This window comes from Falco punctatus (assembly GCF_963210335.1).
Source record: "Falco punctatus genome assembly, chromosome: 3".
Lineage (NCBI taxonomy): Eukaryota > Metazoa > Chordata > Aves > Falconiformes > Falconidae > Falco > Falco punctatus.
The window spans coordinates 112,315,530-112,333,027 of record NC_137582.1 but is presented as its reverse complement, the minus strand read 5'-3'; the positions used below and the strand labels follow the sequence as shown (position 1 = coordinate 112,333,027).

Below are 17,498 nucleotides of genomic sequence, written 5' to 3'. Positions count from 1 at the left end.
CTGGAAGGGAAAGATACACAGTCAATCAGTATTGAGGTACACCAGTGAAGACATATGGTGACGTGGGGAGGTGTACTGCAGGTGGATTAGTAAACAGCGTATGAGAGTTCTGAACATAATGGTTGGGGATTTTGTTGTTTTGTTTGGATTTTGTTTTCATAAACAACTATTCACTGCTAGCAAAGTTTACGATGATTGGAACCATACTGGCAATGACAGAGAATTAAGATGTAATGGACATATAATTTTGGGTTTGTGAGATAGTAAGTGTATGGTAATGCCAGCACAGTAAATATCTCTGTTATTAACACATTCTAAAATTAGATCAAGCAAAAACAGCATTCACAAATACTGAGGCAATTCCTGGCAGAGAAGAGAGATTACTGAAAAGGTTTGAGTAAGTGCTATGGATGGGTGATTGCCAGGCTGGAAAGCAAACTTCCAAAAGCATGAAGACTTTGTCCCACAAGCTGCCTTGCATTCCTTGATTAGGATCAGCTTCAAGAAAAGCCTTTCCGTGGGTACTGGCAGAGCCAGACGTGAAAAGAACAAGCTCTACCTAGTGCCAAATCTTTCAGCCCTGCAAGTCTGTACTCCAAAAACTCAGAGCATGGAACTACACAAATGGTAAAGCACCTGAAAGTCTGATATACAACAATTCAAATACGTTAGACTAACCAACTGAAAAAATAACCTTGTAGCTGCTTATTGAGCAAGACTAGTTTTGATCCAAATATTCCTCAACATGGAAGAAGCGAATAACTAGATGACACAGAGTTTGCTTCTGTGTTTTTCTCCACTCCTATAAATAGAGATGGAAAATCTGAAATAGAAATCTGAGTTTTTCTCTATTATTAGAAAAGGGGAGAGGGAAGAATACCAAAAGCACTCCTTCATTAGAAAAAAGCAGTTCCAAAACTTGGGATCTTGCCACCCACTCTGAGCTTTCCTGGCCCAAGCTGTGTGTTGCAGAATTCCACTCTAACTCCTGACTCTCCAAGCTGCATCTGAGGAGTACCCTCCAGGTGTCAGCCTTGCACTTCGCATGAGGTTTTCTTCCCTCAGCCACATCTGGCATGAATGTGCTGGGTTCAGTGGAGGTTCTAGGCAAGAGACCATCAGGGATCTTAAAATATTAAATGCATTCCCTAATCTCATTTCAGGAAAAATGCTGAAATATCACAGTCCCACCAGGCCTCACTCAAAATTGTAAAACCAATGCCATTGTGTAAGGGAAGGGATCTAAACAGGCCCATTAGCTTTCTACAGTATCAGCCAAGAGAACTGTGAACATCTGCCAGCCCAGAAACAGTTCAGGAGCCAGGACTTTCACTTAAGTTTTCTTTTTTTAGGCTGTAATTGCTATGACTGTCCTTTCTTTGGCCTTAATTCCTAACTACTTCCAACAATACTAAAAGCTTTTGCTCTCCTCTGCACTTTTGTGCATAAATCAGAACTACACTGAGATTTTCTCGATTGGATCTCATCATTGGTAGAGCTACTGGAAGCTAAGAACAAAGGCAAGCACATGCAGGCCCACCACATCATCTAACCCTGCTCTGATTTTAGGGTTAAGATTGTTGGCAGTGCTGCTGTTTGGTTTAGAACTAGATCTGTGGGAAAGACAGCAAATAAAGACAAATGGGCATTGTCAGACACACTTGTAGCTATAGGATTGGACAGACAGCCTGGATGTCAGAAATAAAATTCCCCTTAGGATGCTGCTCTAGTTTATGATATTGCTCAGAATTGCTACATATCTTTAGGCAGGTCCAATTTGGGATATATTCCTAAAACTACATGCATGAGCAATAATGCATGAAATTGTAACAACAGTGAAATCCTTTTACAGAGTGGGAAGGGGAGTTGTGTCAAGACCGAGATAATGTGGTATGGGTGGGTGGACTTTGCAAAAATGCAATCTATAGTTCAGACTTAACTGCCTTCCCTTTTCAGGAGTAGGAATTAAGGGTTGCAGTAGAATCTGTGGGCCTGGTAGGTTTTAAGACAACATCCACATGTGAGAAACCAGGCTGAGTTCAGGTGTTTAATTCTTGCAGCGTAGGCCACTGAAGAGCCATCGGTTAGTGTCATGGTTTAACCCCAGCCAGCAGCAAAGTGTCACACAGCTGCCTGCTCTGTCCCCCAACCCAGAGGAATGGGGAGGAGAATCAGGTAAAACTTGGGGGTTGAGATAAGAATGATTTAATAATTGAAATAAAATAAATAAAATTTAAAAATAATATTAATAATGAGAATTGTAATGAAAAGGAGAGGGGTAGAGGAACAAAATCCAAAAGGAAAAAAAAAAAACCAAGTGATGCACAATGCACTTGCTCACCACCTGCTGAGCAATGCCCAGCAGGTCCCTGAGCAGCAATCCCCGGCCCTGGCCAACCCCCACCCAGTTTGTATACTCAGCCCGACTATAGCATATCCCTTTGGCTAGCTCAGGTCAGCTGTCCTGGCAGTGTCCCCTCCCAATTTCTTGTGCCTCTCCAGCCTTCTTGCTGGCAGAGCCTAAGAAACTGAGGAGTCCTTGACTTAGTATAAACATTACTTAGCAACAACTAAAAACATCAGTGTTATCAACATTATTCTCATACTAAATCCAAACCACAGCACTGTACCAGCTACTGAGAAGAAAATTAACTCTATCCCAGCTGAAACCAGGACAGGTAGCAGCAATTTTCAGTAAATACTGAGCTGGGAAGGCTTCAGATATAGGCTATTGATGGGTCTGAAGGTCTGTATCCCATTAACTGTCATAAGACAACCGTCAAACATAATGAATACAGTTTTCCACAAGGTCTTTCAAAAAGTCTGAGTGCTTCAAACTTTTATAGCTGTTAGGCAAAAGCCTGTAATGAAAACACAATTCTGGGTGTCAGGTGTCACCAGTTTTTCACTATGCACTTTCAGAATGACCTTGGCAAACCTGGCTTACCCCAATACCTCAGTTTTCCAAATGGCTGCCTACAACATTAACTGGCCAGAGTTGAATTAATTGCATTATAAATGTAAGGACACTAAAAAGACATGAAAAAATTCAGAAAGAGAAAGATAGAAGTCTATCACCTTTGGCAGTTTCAACTGCACAAAAAGTCCATTTGGTCACATCTGGTTGATCAGTAGCTCTCACCACTCTCATCGAAAGTGACTTTCTGTTCTATGAGCATTAGTTCTCCCCTTCCTGTGGCTGTCAACAATTTCTCATGTAAAGGTCTTGCTCCTCTTTCAGAATTACCTGTATTAAGGCAAATTATGTGTTCTCTTCCTTTCCTTGTTGAAAGTCATTTACATGAAGAATCACAGAACTGAGATTATAGATACTGGGGGAGGGAATGCAGAAATATAGTTAAGACTGAAAATTTGGGTGGGCCTCAATTTATGGTGGACAGCCAAAGAACAAATGTCTGATGTCATAGTAAATCATTTATATTGCAAATGATTTAAAATAATGAAAACCCATATGCATTAAATTTTGCCCTGTACATCCATTTGACATATTTTAAGTAGACAAAAGATAGATTTTACATAAATCTTCACTAAATGTACTTCGAAAAAATATCACCAGGCAGTAAAACCTAACCATTTTAAAAACAGTCTTTGCCTTATACTTGAGCTCCTGCTTCAGCATGCATCATTCAAAAACAGCAAAAAAACTACCACAGGCTGTCTGCCCACTCCTTGAAAGAAGGGTAGGGGGGGTGGGGGACTAAGGGGACAACAACCAAAATAAAGAAGGAAAAACAAGACAAACCAGCTTTTGAACAGAATCTGCCTAAGTTGTCTTTTACACTATTCCAGGTCTTACAGTAATAGTAGCTACATTTCACCCAAGCCACCTGCGGCTTTGCCTTTGAAGGAAGCTACTTCCAACCTCCCATATAAATACCAATGTTTGTATTGAATATTTAGAATCTGTCACACACCAACAACTTGTGATTTTATAGACTTGAAGCTGGCTGTGTAGCACAGTTTCCAGCCTGTGGATTTTATCCTTTGGTATATGGTAGGTAATCTGTGCTGACAAGTTCATGCTCTTTTATGCTGAAGTTACTATGCAATCTATCAAAAAACCCACTCTGAATCCCAGCTCCAGTACACTGTGAGAGGCAACAAATTCCTTTGGAAGATACCTGGCACATCTTCACCAGGAACTCAGCTCTGGGAACTGACTAGATACCTCTGAGAATCACATGCAGAAATTCTTCCCAGGCTCTGCTGTGGATGGTCTAGAAAGACAAGGAAGGTGACTTGCAGATGGTTTGCTGAGACGCTGCCAAACAAAACAGAATGAAGTTAATTTTACATGCTCTGTGTACAAGATGCAAACATTTGACAGTTCCCACAGGTACCAATCAAACAAGAGGGTGGAGATATCAGATACTATACATTGTTGTGCTTTGAACCCTGGGTCACAGCTCCAAAACAAAGGTAGCAGTCAGCATCTGATTGCCAGCAGTAGCTATGGGGCTTGCAGGGGCCTTTTGTCACCATTGTTGGGTTTCCAATTATTACATAACACTTTCAGTTCCTAACAGCTCCCACCGGGGCCATGGGGCTGGGTTTGTTGAGCAGCCACACCTGGATGGCTGACACCAGCTGTTTTGAAGACCTGCAATCTAATCAGCCTCACTCTCAGATTAGTTGATTGCCTGTTCTGATTGTTTCTTGTCCCGTTAACAGTCAACATCTGTCTGGTAGTAAAACAAGAAGCAATAACAACTCTTTGTAATGTGTCAGTTAGGGAAATATGGCCAAAGTTGGTTTTTTTCTTCAAAACAGCTACTAGGGCTGAAAGGACCCAGGCTGATGGATGCCGAGTCCTTCTGGATCTTTACAAAAGTCAAGCATGTAAAAGATCTGACTTTGGTTGTGTTTTGCTGAGAGATTAAAAAGCACATCACCTGTTCTAATCAGTTTTGGAAGAGTTAAGTAAATAAGGACATGAACCAAAATGAATGTGGAAACTGTCCCTTTAAGAAACAGGACTAAACCATCTCAGGTGGATTAAGAATTAAGTAATTGAAATCATGGCTCTATAGGATCATCAGAAAATTATCTGAAAAATTTCAGGGACTATAATGAAGTCTTAGATGCTGTTTCAACTAAGGGGATTAGGAGGAGTATTACTATGAGAACTGTAGACTAAATGATCTTTCAGGTACTTTACCTGAGTAGAAACTGCTTATTTTGTTTAAGGGAAGCTTTTCTCTAGAAGCTTTTTCTAGACTGACAGGTATTAGTAAATTTTTATGTTGGTAAGTTGCTTGTTTTATGGACAGCTCTATTTATGGTAAGTATTTCTGGGGAGGGAAAGAAGTAATTATTGCAAATATCCCCATGGTTGTGGTGAAAGCTCCTTCAAAGAAAACAAAAAGGGGGGGGTGGGGGGAAGTAAGTATTGTAGAACGCTATTTTTATTGTGTGTGAATGGATTTTCAATTGTAGCTAGGAAAAAACAAATATTACCAATCTTGTTCCTTCAAGAGAATAGTGCTTCTTTTTCTATAATACAGCATCTGTTTAATTAAAGGCTTAAATCTCTTTAAATTACAAAGAGAAATAAATAAACCAACAGGTGTTCTCTTCCTTCAGGCAACTGCATTCAAGGTGGGCTTTATTTGATGCATATGGTAGACAAGATTGTGCTTAGGTATAAAGAGCAGAGAAAGGCTGATTGAATGGATGCCGGCTACTTAATGGCATGGTCCTAGCAATACAGTAATAACATGGGGAATTTGGGTGTTTTTTTTCCCCTTTTCTAAGTGTGTTTAGAATGAGAACCAACCAGAGAATCTGATGTTTGTATTTGCTCAGACTACTGCAGAGAACACTTGTTTCATGTACAGAGAGGGGAAACTGTGTTCATCCTCCTTACTCAAAATAAAGCAGGAGAAACTTGATGTTGAAAAAAGGACTTCCACTAAGGGTGAGAGGTAGGATTTATTAACTATTGGCAAAATCAGGCCAGATTCTGACTATGCTGACATGCCATCATTCATTAAATCCTCTTGCTTCTTACTGCTCTATGATTAGATATAGGCCCAAGCACTCCATATTTTTCAGTACCCACAGTTGTGTGATGTTTGGTTGGGTTTTTTTTATCATGAGGTTATATGTAGATGCCCATTGATGTTGTTTTTCATCCCAAATGCTTTTGGGAGGGTGAACAGCTGATCGTTATGATGAGTTTGCTTGTACCCGTGAGCACACTTAACCTAGAGCAGCAAATAGTTATTATATTGCATTTTGTTTTGTGCCTGTAGGCACGCTTAAGTCAATATACATGATGGCTAGTACCACAGTATTGCATTTGTCTACACCCATGGGCACTCAGACTTGCTAGTGTGAGGGAACTAGTGAATTAACTAGCTGTATCCCCACTGGTGTAGTTACTTCAAGAGCAATACTACTGTTAATTGCTTACCTTAAATCTAATCATAATGCAAAATAACAGAAGGAAAGTGCTGCAAGGATCCCAGTTCTTACAGAAAATGGTTAGTAACATTTGTTTCATTCTAAGCGTGTTTGTTGACAAAACTGAGGAACAAGCTCTTGGGGCAGAAGTCTGTTGTGAATAATTGCCCTTCTTTCCCTGGCTGTTTTACAGCCAGCAAGCTGCATCGAGCTTGTTGCTCTCTCTGAGCTTTTACCTGCATGAAATCTAGTTCAGGGTTGCTGCTTACTTTGCTCATTAGTGAAATTACCACCAGATGCTTTGTTAGATAGAGGTCATTCTGGCTGAATGCCATGACAACCTCTTCAAATAGCATGATTGCTAAACTATAGCTTTGACTTGAAATGGTGCAGTAGGTAATGTTTACGTGCTACAATTACCACTCAGTCCTCACAGCATGTTCAAACGATGATGAGTACCTCAGCGCTGACTTGGCAACAACAGAACTGGATTTGGGATGTATATTGTGGATGACTAGAAAACGTAGGAATGTCAGGAGAACGCCTACACGGCTTATCTCGTTAGCCTGTGTCTAGTCAGGTCCTCTCAGAACTCTGTTGAAAAATGGTAATTAAATGATAAGGCTGAGCCTAAAGTTACATGGGTATAGATGGGCTAGGTTTCAGTGGTGCTGGGAGCCAGTTTTTGCAACTGCAGAAATCTTAAGAAGTCTTAAATACTTGGCAGAAGACATTAATGTAAAGGACTGGATTAGCCTTTCCTAGCCAGAGTCCTCTTTCCTTACTAAAAGACTTATTTTTACTTCTTTTTAGGAGACCTGTGCAAGGAGGGCCAAGCTAGGTGTGCACTGAGAACATGCCCCGCATGTGGCCTGGATGTGTGTCACAAAGGAACAGATGAGAAGGAGAGGGAAGAAAGTAGTAGAATAATTTTCCTTAGTGTGGTAGGTACAGTCTATTGGTTAAGTGACAGCTGAGCTGGTTAGAGAAAGCTCTGCAGTGCACTTACCACCTCTGTGGTGGTGGCTGGCAGGACTTTACAGCTCTGCTAATGGCAACCCTGTGTGGCTGCCTGTTCATATGTATCTTGCAATGAAAGCTGAGATGTCTCTGGTGTGACTTGCAACTAATGTGACTGTGACTGATGAACCAGATAAGCTTATTATTAAAGTGTCAGAATAAAATAACTTGCAGATGTGGAATGGCAATTATCTGGATACAAAATGATTGCTTAAAACTGTAGAACAGTTACTCATTTATAGCTTTATAGTATTACCACTGTGAAGTAAAAAACCCAAACACTCCAGATTTAGGTTTGTTGGTTTGGTTTTTTCGTGGGTGTTTTTTTTGGTTTGTTTTTTTTTTTTTTTTTTTTTTTTTTTTTTATCTAGAGGGTTATACTACTGAAAGCAGATGATTAACCTTACAAAAGGAACCAGACCAGGAGGAAAATACCATTTTCTTGCCACTGTTTTTGTCCTCTGTGTGGTTCTTTTGCACACAAACTTTGGTAAGCTACATGAGCAGAGAAGACTTGGCACAGTAGCCTAACTAGCAGTCCCTCCTGTGATTGCAGCTTAGGGAAAACATATGTAGATGGGCTCTTCTGCACATTTATCTCTCTTCCCCTCCACACACACACACCACACCCCCCCAAAAAAAAAAAATCAGGAAACTGGCAGCAAGAACATGAGTGTTCCTTAGCCATAATGGCTTTGGATTTCAGAAGTTTATCATACTCTATAATGAGATATAACCATTAAATCCTTCCATTAAGTAAGGGGAGATTGGGTCTAGAGAGGATTAAACCATGGTATAGCAAACACTTACTAGGTATTAAAGGGCTGGGCTAGAACTACTAGCTTTTTTTAACTTCTAGCGATCCTACAAAATGGTTTTATAGAAGGTCAGAGAGCAGGGCAGTGAAGGGGGTGGGTGGGGGACCCCACCCCAAACATCTGGAAGGCTTAATGAAAACATCAGTTCTGAGTGATGAACCAGGTGGGGGGGTGTCAGACACTAAATATGACATACAGAACAGAGCTGCCATGAAACTGTCAGCATTAGCCTGGTTCATCTAGTTCTTCCCAGGATGCCTGGGGAATGCCGGCAGGAGATCTACAGGTGGAGGCATGCGAGATCAACCTTTCCTACCAAGCACTGAAAGATGCTATTCAAGCGGTAACATGCCCCAGCCGGCATTGCACGTTCATGGCTTCAGCACAGGAGGCAAACCCTCCTGCCAAGCATTACAGACAACCCGCAACGAGGGCGCTTCCAGGCTGATGCTCAGGTACTTCGACGGCCTCTACTCGGCATCTGTTACCGTCACCTTCTGGGAAAAAGGCATCTTAGACGTGTGTGCGGTGCCTCCTGCCTGACCGAGAGCTCTCCTACGCCTGCGGCCGCTCACCACAGGCTTCTCCCTAGCGATAGAGACCACTCACCTTCCCCGAACAAACTGCTTCATGGGGTCGGGCTTGTCAGAAAGGGCGGGGGCTGGTTTTAACCTTAAGCTGGGGGGGGTCTGGTTACAAATTAAGTGCGCCCGTACTTGTCTTTCTGCTAGCGGAGGTGGGAGGGTCGCCGCGCCCTGATGACCCCTTCCCCGTGGCGGGCGGTCCCTGTTGCCCGCAGGCCTGCGCCGGGCGCCGGAGGGGCTGCTCCATGCGGCGGGTCCGGGGTCGCGACGGCCTTCGCAGGGCGCCCCGCGACACCCCTGCGGCGTTTACCTCGGGCGGCGGCCGCTGCCAGGCCAGCGGCTCCTCACGCCGCTAGGCTGGCGCTGCCGGGACCCGCCTCGGCCCGGGCCGCTGGGGCGGCTCTGCCAGCAACGCCGCCGTTCACCGGGAACGGCCGGCCGGCGGGGCGGCGCTACCGGGTTCTCGACCCGGGTGCGGCCGGGCCCTCCCGTCCCCGCCCGTGGAGGAGGCGATCCCACCGCCCCTTCCCGGCAGCTCCCGCGGTCGCGGCGCGCTGTGCGCAGGTGTGCCTGGGCCGCACCACCGGCCGCGCCGCTGGGGGGGGAGCGGACCCGGAGCCGCCCCTCCGTCTGCCGCCGCCGCCCCGGGAGCACAGCCTGCAGCCTCGACCAGCCGCGGGCGCCGCGGCGCTGGAGCGCGGCTGGGGCCCGCGGCGCTGCCGGCGGCCGAGCGCGCTCCGCTGCAGGCCCTCCCCGCCGCCGGGAATGGTTCGCCCCGCAGCCCGGGCCGGCCTCTGAGGGGGGCCGCGGACGCCATTTTGTGCGGTGCTAGCGGAGGGCGGCGGGCCGGGGCGCGGCGGCGCTGAGGGGCTCCCGGAGACGCCGCTCCCTTCCCTGGCCGGTGAGCGGAGCGCGGCGGACGCGCGTGGGGCCCGCTCGGGCTGGGGTCGCTGGCGGGTGCTGGGGGGCCGCGCCCGGAGGTCGTAGGCAGGGGTGGGCCCTGGCAGGCGGCTGCCCCCGGCCCGTCACCCACCCCGAGCCCGCTGTGCAGGCGGCGGCACGGGCAGTGCCGCCGTGCCGCGTCCTGGCTCGCAGGCCCTGGGACAGCCGTGTGCCGCTGCGGCAGGGCCCGAGGCTTTAAGGCCGAGGACGGGCGCGTCCCGCGGACCCCCGCTGCGAGATAAATACCGACAGGCGCGCACCCTAGGGCCGAAAGGACGAAAAGCAAATGGAGGGCAGCACGGCGGGTGCTCATGCCTGGCTTTCCCCCTCTCCTGTACTTTAGCAACTTCCAGCAAAGATGTCGGAGTATATCCGGGTGACGGAGGACGAGAACGATGAGCCCATCGAGATCCCCTCGGAGGACGACGGCACCGTGCTGCTGTCCACAGTGACCGCCCAGTTCCCCGGGGCGTGTGGGCTGCGCTACAGGAACCCGGTGTCGCAGTGCATGCGGGGGGTCCGGCTGGTGGAGGGCATTCTGCACGCGCCAGAAGCCGGATGGGGCAACCTGGTCTATGTTGTTAATTATCCCAAAGGTTTGTCTTCGTTCCTTCGGCTTTTTTTGTGCAAGCTTGCTTTTTCAGTCAGGAGGTCTGCGTGAGTCACTGCTAACTGAACATTCTCATTTACGGAAGATCAGCGATTTTATTCAGGTATCTGTCCTGCACAGTAGATTTGACCCCACTGAGTATTCAGGCGTGCAGTAAGATTTTTAACTCTCTATCCATACAAGCGCTGTAATGACAAAGTCTTGCGTTAGCCTTGGAGGGTTTACAGCCCTGTGTAGATCTTTGAAGACTGTGGAGTAATGGGATCTCTGTGTACTCACAGATGCTTCTCCTCAAGCCGTGGTTTGGTGTGAAGTACCACTGAAAAATTGCTCAGGAAAAGAGGAGCCTGACCGCCTGGTCCCCGCTCCCCCCTGCCCAGAAAAAGAGGGGATGGCAGTAAATTGCTAATGAAGTATTCTTGTTTAAAATTCCTGTCTTCTCCACATCCTTATAGGATTGTGAATTTACTGGGTAATACTTTAGTAGTAAACTAACACAGAACTAGCTCAGTCAAATTGCAGTTTGGAGGAGTGCTTAAGTGCAGACTGTTCTTTCTTCTCTGTATACTGTTAGGCAGTTGTGTATGTATTATCGTAATAAGCTCCCAGCAGCTGGCATTTGTCCTTTGTAGTTTGTACTTTTTCTCATCGTAGTCTGTGGTTTTATAACATGCGGTTCATAATCAGTGGAAGCAATTTGCAGAGTTGAGGATGATGTCTAATGTACTGCTTTATATTCAGATAATAAGAGAAAAATGGATGAAACAGATGCATCATCAGCTGTGAAAGTGAAACGAGCAGTACAGAAGACTTCGGATTTAATAGTCTTGGGTCTTCCCTGGAAAACCACTGAACAAGACTTAAAGGAATATTTCAGTACGTTTGGAGAAGTTCTGATGGTGCAGGTAAAATCCTTTTGCAGCTCAAGGAGGGATATGAGGTAGAAATCAAGTAGAAACAGCCTTATAAACTCAGAGAAGATCTGAACCTTTGTGTCTCTTCCTGGGTTGCATTTTGTTCCATGAGCTGTATTAGGTGCAGATGGTCAGGAGTGTTTGGGAGTGGCAGTTTATGCAGATCAGCTTAATGGGCACAGCCTTTTTAAGAGCTTTTCATTTATATTAGTTATTAATTGTTGTAGCTGAGTATATGTATGTTCTCTGTGTGTGCGTGCTAAGGAATTAGAGGTTGCTGTGATGGGAGTGTTTACAAGACTGATAAACTCTCCAACAGAACTCTTTGATGGCAAAAGTCAGAAGACAAACCTGCCTCAGTTTTCTTCTGTCTTCGCACATGAGGTTTTTATCTTCCCAGAAGGGGGATCTCCCCTGGTCCTGATACACTGTATCAGGTTATGCCTGGGCTCAAGGCAAGCTAGTAATTTTAATCTGTAGGTATCACAGGCCCCTGCTTTGTCTATACAATATTACAGTAATTTTTGTCAGAAAAGGTAGGCATATGTGGTGGGATAATAAAAACTTTTTTAAAAGTTTGTTGTTTGGTTTTTTTTATGTTGCATGTCTTAGGTTAAGAAGGATATTAAAACTGGCCACTCAAAAGGTTTTGGTTTTGTTCGATTTACGGATTATGAAACCCAGGTGAAAGTAATGTCTCAGCGGCACATGATAGATGGAAGATGGTGTGACTGTAAACTTCCCAATTCTAAGGTACTTTCATATTTATTGCTAGTTTATTTTTACAAAACGCTTGAAGTGCGCTTCTTCAGCAGCTGTGTTAGGTGAGCAGATGAACAGATTAATAATCCTATCTTGGATGTGGCTTTTCAGTCTGCAAAATGGACAGGACAGGCTAGAGCAAGGACGGAGAACAGGCAGGTGGGTAAGCAGGAAGTAAGCAAGATGTGTTGGGGAAATAACTCCTGGGGAGGGGGGGGGAATTACGTGCTGATTGACATCTGAAAATTAACGTGTTTTAGGTTCCAGCAGTACCTGCTTAACTTGTCTGCTCTGTGACTAAATGGAGCATAAAGCAAATGGAATAACTAACCTAGAGAAGATCAGAATGAGTCTTTGTTTCCATTCAAAACTGAACCTGTAGCTTCTGGTTTTCCTGTGTGTATATATGCCATTATTACCAACACAAAAAGTCTCCTGGAGTGGCCTTGTCACTGTATCACTTGCATCTTCATTTTCTTGTGACTCTGCTCCACCTGTACCAAGGTGCAGGCATGTTCCCTGAACAGAACTTTCATTATTTTAAGTCTTTGATTTATAATGATAAAATCTCTTGGTCTTCAGTCCTCAGAACAAGCTAGATTAAAAGGGCCCTTTAACATAATGCAACTGGGTTCCCCAGGATAGTTGTGATTTATTTTTTTCTCCCCGCCCTGTTCAATTCTCTCCAGCAAAGTCCTGACGAACCTTTGCGCAGCAGAAAAGTGTTTGTTGGGCGCTGCACCGAGGACATGACGGCAGAGGAACTCCAACAGTTCTTTGCCCAGTACGGAGAAGTGTTAGATGTCTTCATTCCTAAACCCTTCCGAGCTTTTGCTTTTGTTACATTTGCAGATGATCAGGTACGTCTTCACATATTTTAACTTTGTATTTAGACAACCTACGTTTCAGTAGCTTGATAAAGCATTATTTCTGGAACTACGCATGGAATGCTTGTCCACTGTCTTGAGAATTCCAGTGGTATTAGCTTGATTTGGTCTGTTGGATTATCTAAGGTTACACTTTTCAGATGCTGTTGTAGAGATGTTTTTTATACCGCAGTTAGCGTAGTGAATGCAAAGATAAACCACTTCAAACAGGATTAAGTATATGCATATGCTTCCTTTGCAGGTTAACTATCTGCTCAGAATCATATGGGATTATTTTTTTGTCTTGTACTACAAACGTTTAAAACAAAGAAGTTTGACACACATTTAATCAATCCCTTATTTCTTATAGGTTGCCCAGTCTCTTTGTGGAGAGGACTTGATCATTAAAGGAATCAGCGTACATATATCCAATGCTGAACCTAAGCATAATAGCAATAGACAGTTAGAGAGAGGTGGAAGATTTGGTGGTAATCCGGGAGGCTTTGGGAATCAGGGGGGGTTTGGCAACAGCAGAGGAGGTGGGGGAGGACTGGGTAACAACCAGGGCAGTAACATGGGCGGAGGGATGAACTTCGGAGCCTTCAGCATCAACCCTGCCATGATGGCGGCAGCACAGGCAGCGCTGCAGAGCAGCTGGGGAATGATGGGCATGTTGGCTAGTCAGCAGAACCAGTCTGGGCCGTCGGGAAACAACCAGCCCCAAGGCAACATGCAGCGGGAGCAGAACCAGGGCTTTAGTTCAGGAAATAACTCGTACGGTGGCTCCAACTCGGGGGCAGCGATAGGCTGGGGTTCGGCCTCGAACACGGGCTCCAGCAGTGGGTTTAATGGAGGCTTTGGTTCAAGCATGGATTCCAAGTCGTCAGGCTGGGGAATGTAGACGCAGTGGGCTCTGATACTGACTCTATGGTGGGAAATCAAATTTTTCTAACTCATGGTAAGTATACTGTAAATTACATATATACTAAATTTTTCCAGATCAGTTTGTTCAGTGTGCAGTATATTCAGCAGTATTTTTGACATTTTTCTTTTTTTAAAAAAAAAAAGAAAAGAAAGGTAAAAGGAATTTTATAAGTTTTGTTACATATCTTGTTGGAATACTGAATGTTTGGAAGTGGACTGCTGTTTGCCCGATAGGTGAACTAACACTACAGTTGATAGGAAAGGTTTCTCCTGTAATACTTTATCCCTTACTTCCTGGCTACCTGAATTCTTTGCATGTTCAAAATGGAAACCATTGGTCAGAAACAGCATTCTCTCCCTCTTGTTTTTAATTTGATCCCACCATAAGACTCTCCAAGTACCCCAGTTGGAGAACACAGTGTCGTTTTTGTTTTGTGTTGTTTTTTTTTTTAACACTGTCTCCCCTCCATACTAAAGTACAATATGAAGGCTTCATTTAATCTCTGCAGTTCATCTCATTTCAAATGTGTATGGAAGAAGCACTTCATTGAAAGCAGTGCTGTAAATATTCTGCCTTAGGAATACTTCTGTCTACATGCTTTCTCATCCAAGAATACTTCATCACACTGCACATGCTGCGTCTTAGACGGTGGGTGTTCCATTTTTATCCGCTACTCTTTATTTCATGGAGTCGTATCAACGCTATGAACGCAAGGCTGTGAGATGGAACCAGAAGGCTGTTTGAACTTTTGAAACCTTGTGTGGGATTGGTGGTGGTGCCGAGGCATGAGAGGGCTGGTATGTGCGAGATAAAGGAGAGAGCGCATGCAGAGACCTGGTGGTGCATTATGGGATTTTATTTTACTGGGCGAGATGTCTCTCAATCCTGTGGCTTTGGTGAGAGAGTGTGCGGAGAGCAATGATAGCAAATAAAGTACGAGTGTTTACTGCATTCAAAGGACATCCACATGTGGAAGACTTTAAGTGGGTTCTATACCTAGTTAATCAATTAGTTGAATGTGTTACGTGAAATGAATATTTGTATTTTTTTTCCCTTATGTCAACTGCTGTGAATGCTGTATGGTGTGTGGTTTTTTTTTTTTTTCTGTTAATGATCTGTAAGTGTGGTAATGTGAATTGAAGATGATGGGGTTCGTGAGGAGAACATTGAGCTTGTGGTGTGCTTTGCAGTAGCTCTTGCAGCAGAGATCACTAGCGAGCTCAGTGTGCCTCTTCAGGGTGGAAGCTCCACTGTCTGTAAGATATCCATAAGAATGCTGTTTGCTGCAGTTTCGTGTTTGGATGCTTTTTATAAGATTTGTCACTGTAGGAAATTCTTAAATAAAACTGATTTAAGTAATATGTGTCTTTGTTTTGCAGCCCTGAATGCAAAGAATTCATAGCAGTTAATTAATTTTACCCTTTTGAGATGAACTTCTGTAAAGCTTTTTTGCAGTAATGCAATTTGTTTCAGATAAGCATGCTCTAAAAGTTGGCAAGTCAAATGGAGCCACCACTCATCATGTATCGGTACCTGACACCCAACTCTAAGCCACTGTATTTTTGCACTGTTCAGTGATACGTATATATCTAAAATCCAGTTCCCACACGGTTGGGTGCCCGCACCTAGAATGGTAAGCAGTTCCCTCCGGATTGCATCTGTACCAAGGAACGTTGCTTATTCTTTTAGGAGTTGGAGTTCCTCATCAGAAGTGGGTTGGGGGAGACAGACACTGACTGTCAAGATGTGTTTCTGTCCTACCCAGAGCATCGCCTCTGGGGCTGCAGGTTTTTAACTTGTTTCTTGACCAGTCCACTCACGGGCAGTAGCGTTCTGCAACACTCTGGGCCCAGAAGCAAGCAGTACTCGTGTTTAAAACTAGCCACAGGGGAGGCTTTCCAGCTGAACAAAGCATTAGTAAATGTACAGACTTTGACAGAAGTCTTAATCTGAAAAACTAAGTTTATTGCAGGTGCAGAAGTGTCAAGAGGCAGCTTGTTAGCAAAGGGCAGGATGTTTCAGCAGAAACCAGTGCGAGATTTCTGCTGGCAGTAAGAGCTTGAGGAACTGTTTAATCTACTTGTGCTAAAACCCTCTGAAGCTCAATCCAAATTTTTTAGATGCCATACTACTGTGGTATAGGTAGGGAAGTTCTGAATATGGATATTTAGACAGTTACTAACCTATGTAACTTTTAAAGTTGTATCTTCATTGCTGCATATTGTATTGAGGCTTGTGACTAGAAGACCATCTAAATAGTGGACAGAACTGCACTACTGTTGAGATTTTCCACTTGCAGTATTAAAAAAGCAGCTGGGTCTCAATGTACATCTTAAAGGGTTTAAGGAGGGGTTCTGAACACTCAGGCTGAAAAGTAATTCCCACACCTTTGTTCCTATCCCACTGCAAAAAGTTGCTTAGATTTTTTTATTATTACTATTTCTGCACCTAAGTCAGAATAATCTCCAAACTCTGTACCATCTGTGAATTTTGCATTTTAGCACTTGCACTATTACCAGCTACTTCTGCTGAGTAACACTTAAAAATGGTATTCTTGGACCTCCAAAGACTAACTGTGACCCCCCCTGCAAGGAACTTCATGGTAAGTTTTTGTAATTAGCATGGCTTTAATTTTGTTTAAATTGTCCAGGTATAGGTTTTAACCTAAAGGTTAACCTTAAGGCTGGTTGGCAGCACTGAGCGGTCTTTGCTAGTAATTTTGGCCTTCCTTCACCCTCAGACAGAATCGGTGAAAATTTTAGAATAATTCTCAAGTATTAGCAATATATTCTGCTTTGTGTACTCTAGTGTTTATAAGTGAGTAAATAAACTATTGAAAATGTGCTGAAGTGTTTGGAGTCTTGTTTTTTTGTTAAGACCCTTCAGTTATACTGTAGAAAGTGAAATACTCGTGAAAGAATGTGAGATGCGAGAAAGAGGAAGTTTACGTAAGCCGTAAGGGGATACATGTCATAGTCAAAACAAGTTTTTATAACATGGTTTCTAATTTGTTTTGAGAATCTGTTGTCAGCTGACCATGTACTTTAAAATCTGACTGTGAAAGCTTATTCTTATATACTGTAAAACTGTGTTTAGAAAAAACTTTTTGCAGCTGACAGCAGGAATTTCACGGCAAGGGCTGTACAGCTGCCCCTGCGCTGTGTGCAGCAGGCAGCTGCAGGGAGGTAAGTGGGAGTGTACAGCACCACGCACCAGTGCCCCCAGTACAGCTGGTGCTGTGGGGGTTCATCAGCGAGTGTACGCGAGGGCACAGTGTGAGGTACCTGGATGCTCTGCACGCTTTTGCTGGTTGTGTGTTCATCCAAAAGCTGTGGGTCTTACAAGAATCCACGTAGCTCTACTTAAAAGAAAACAATACACTTTATTAATGCAATTTTGTAAATCTAAAGGTCTTTTAACAGCTGCTGGGACAGTTCTTCCCACCCCAACACAACTACCCCCTCACTTGCTTTCGCTGGAAATCTCTCTTCTTTCCCTGCTAAACAAATAGCTGTGATGTTGGTACTAAGTCTTACCAACGCAGTGTCATTGTCTAAGTTGACAAGATCATTTTTGTAACCTTCATGAATAAAATTTTTTTCTGCCTGGGCTGCTTCATAGCTAAATGAGC

At 44.2% G+C, this 17,498-nt stretch overlaps 1 protein-coding gene and 1 long non-coding RNA gene across 5 annotated transcripts in view; one reads left to right on the top strand and one right to left on the bottom strand.

The window, feature by feature from the left end:
- The window catches only part of LOC308061262, a 41,875-nt gene extending 32,571 nt beyond the window's left edge, over window positions 1-9,304 (bottom strand). Inside the window, exons 1-2 of one of the 3 annotated variants that reach the window (XR_013927133.1) lie at window positions 8,981-9,304; window positions 3,079-4,282 (exon numbers count right to left, since the gene is read on the bottom strand). This is a non-coding gene — a long non-coding RNA (uncharacterized lncRNA). The remainder of the gene's footprint in view (window positions 1-3,078; window positions 4,283-8,980) is intronic. The other 2 variants (XR_013927134.1, XR_013927135.1) reach the window with 2 other exon arrangements.
- Window positions 9,305-9,594: 290 nt separating this feature from the next.
- Window positions 9,595-16,711, top strand: TARDBP (TAR DNA binding protein). Of its 2 annotated transcripts, XR_013927127.1 has the most exons (7): window positions 9,595-9,749; window positions 10,134-10,386; window positions 11,142-11,305; window positions 11,927-12,067; window positions 12,766-12,936; window positions 13,313-15,500; window positions 16,369-16,711. XR_013927127.1 is itself a non-coding variant. In XM_080380933.1 (6 exons), the coding sequence occupies exons 2-6, from the start codon at window positions 10,149-10,151 to the stop codon at window positions 13,841-13,843; spliced, it is 1,245 nt and encodes a 414-aa protein (XP_080237059.1). In that variant the 5' UTR covers window positions 9,595-9,749; window positions 10,134-10,148; the 3' UTR covers window positions 13,844-16,711. The 2 variants fall into 2 exon arrangements, 1 of the variants encoding a protein (XP_080237059.1); XM_080380933.1 differs by having other exon boundaries at window positions 13,313-16,711.
- The last annotated feature ends 787 nt before the right edge of the window (window positions 16,712-17,498 follow it).

Bases quoted from the DNA above. Each gene is read 5' to 3' on its own strand.
- TARDBP (XM_080380933.1), top strand. From the start codon at position 10,149: ATGTCGGAGTATATCCGGGTGACGGAGGACGAGAACGATGAGCCCATC. The intron at 11,306-11,926 runs GTAAAATCCTTT...TGCATGTCTTAG, and splicing joins GAGAAGTTCTGATGGTGCAG to GTTAAGAAGGATATTAAAAC. The intron at 12,937-13,312 runs GTACGTCTTCAC...TATTTCTTATAG, and splicing joins TTACATTTGCAGATGATCAG to GTTGCCCAGTCTCTTTGTGG.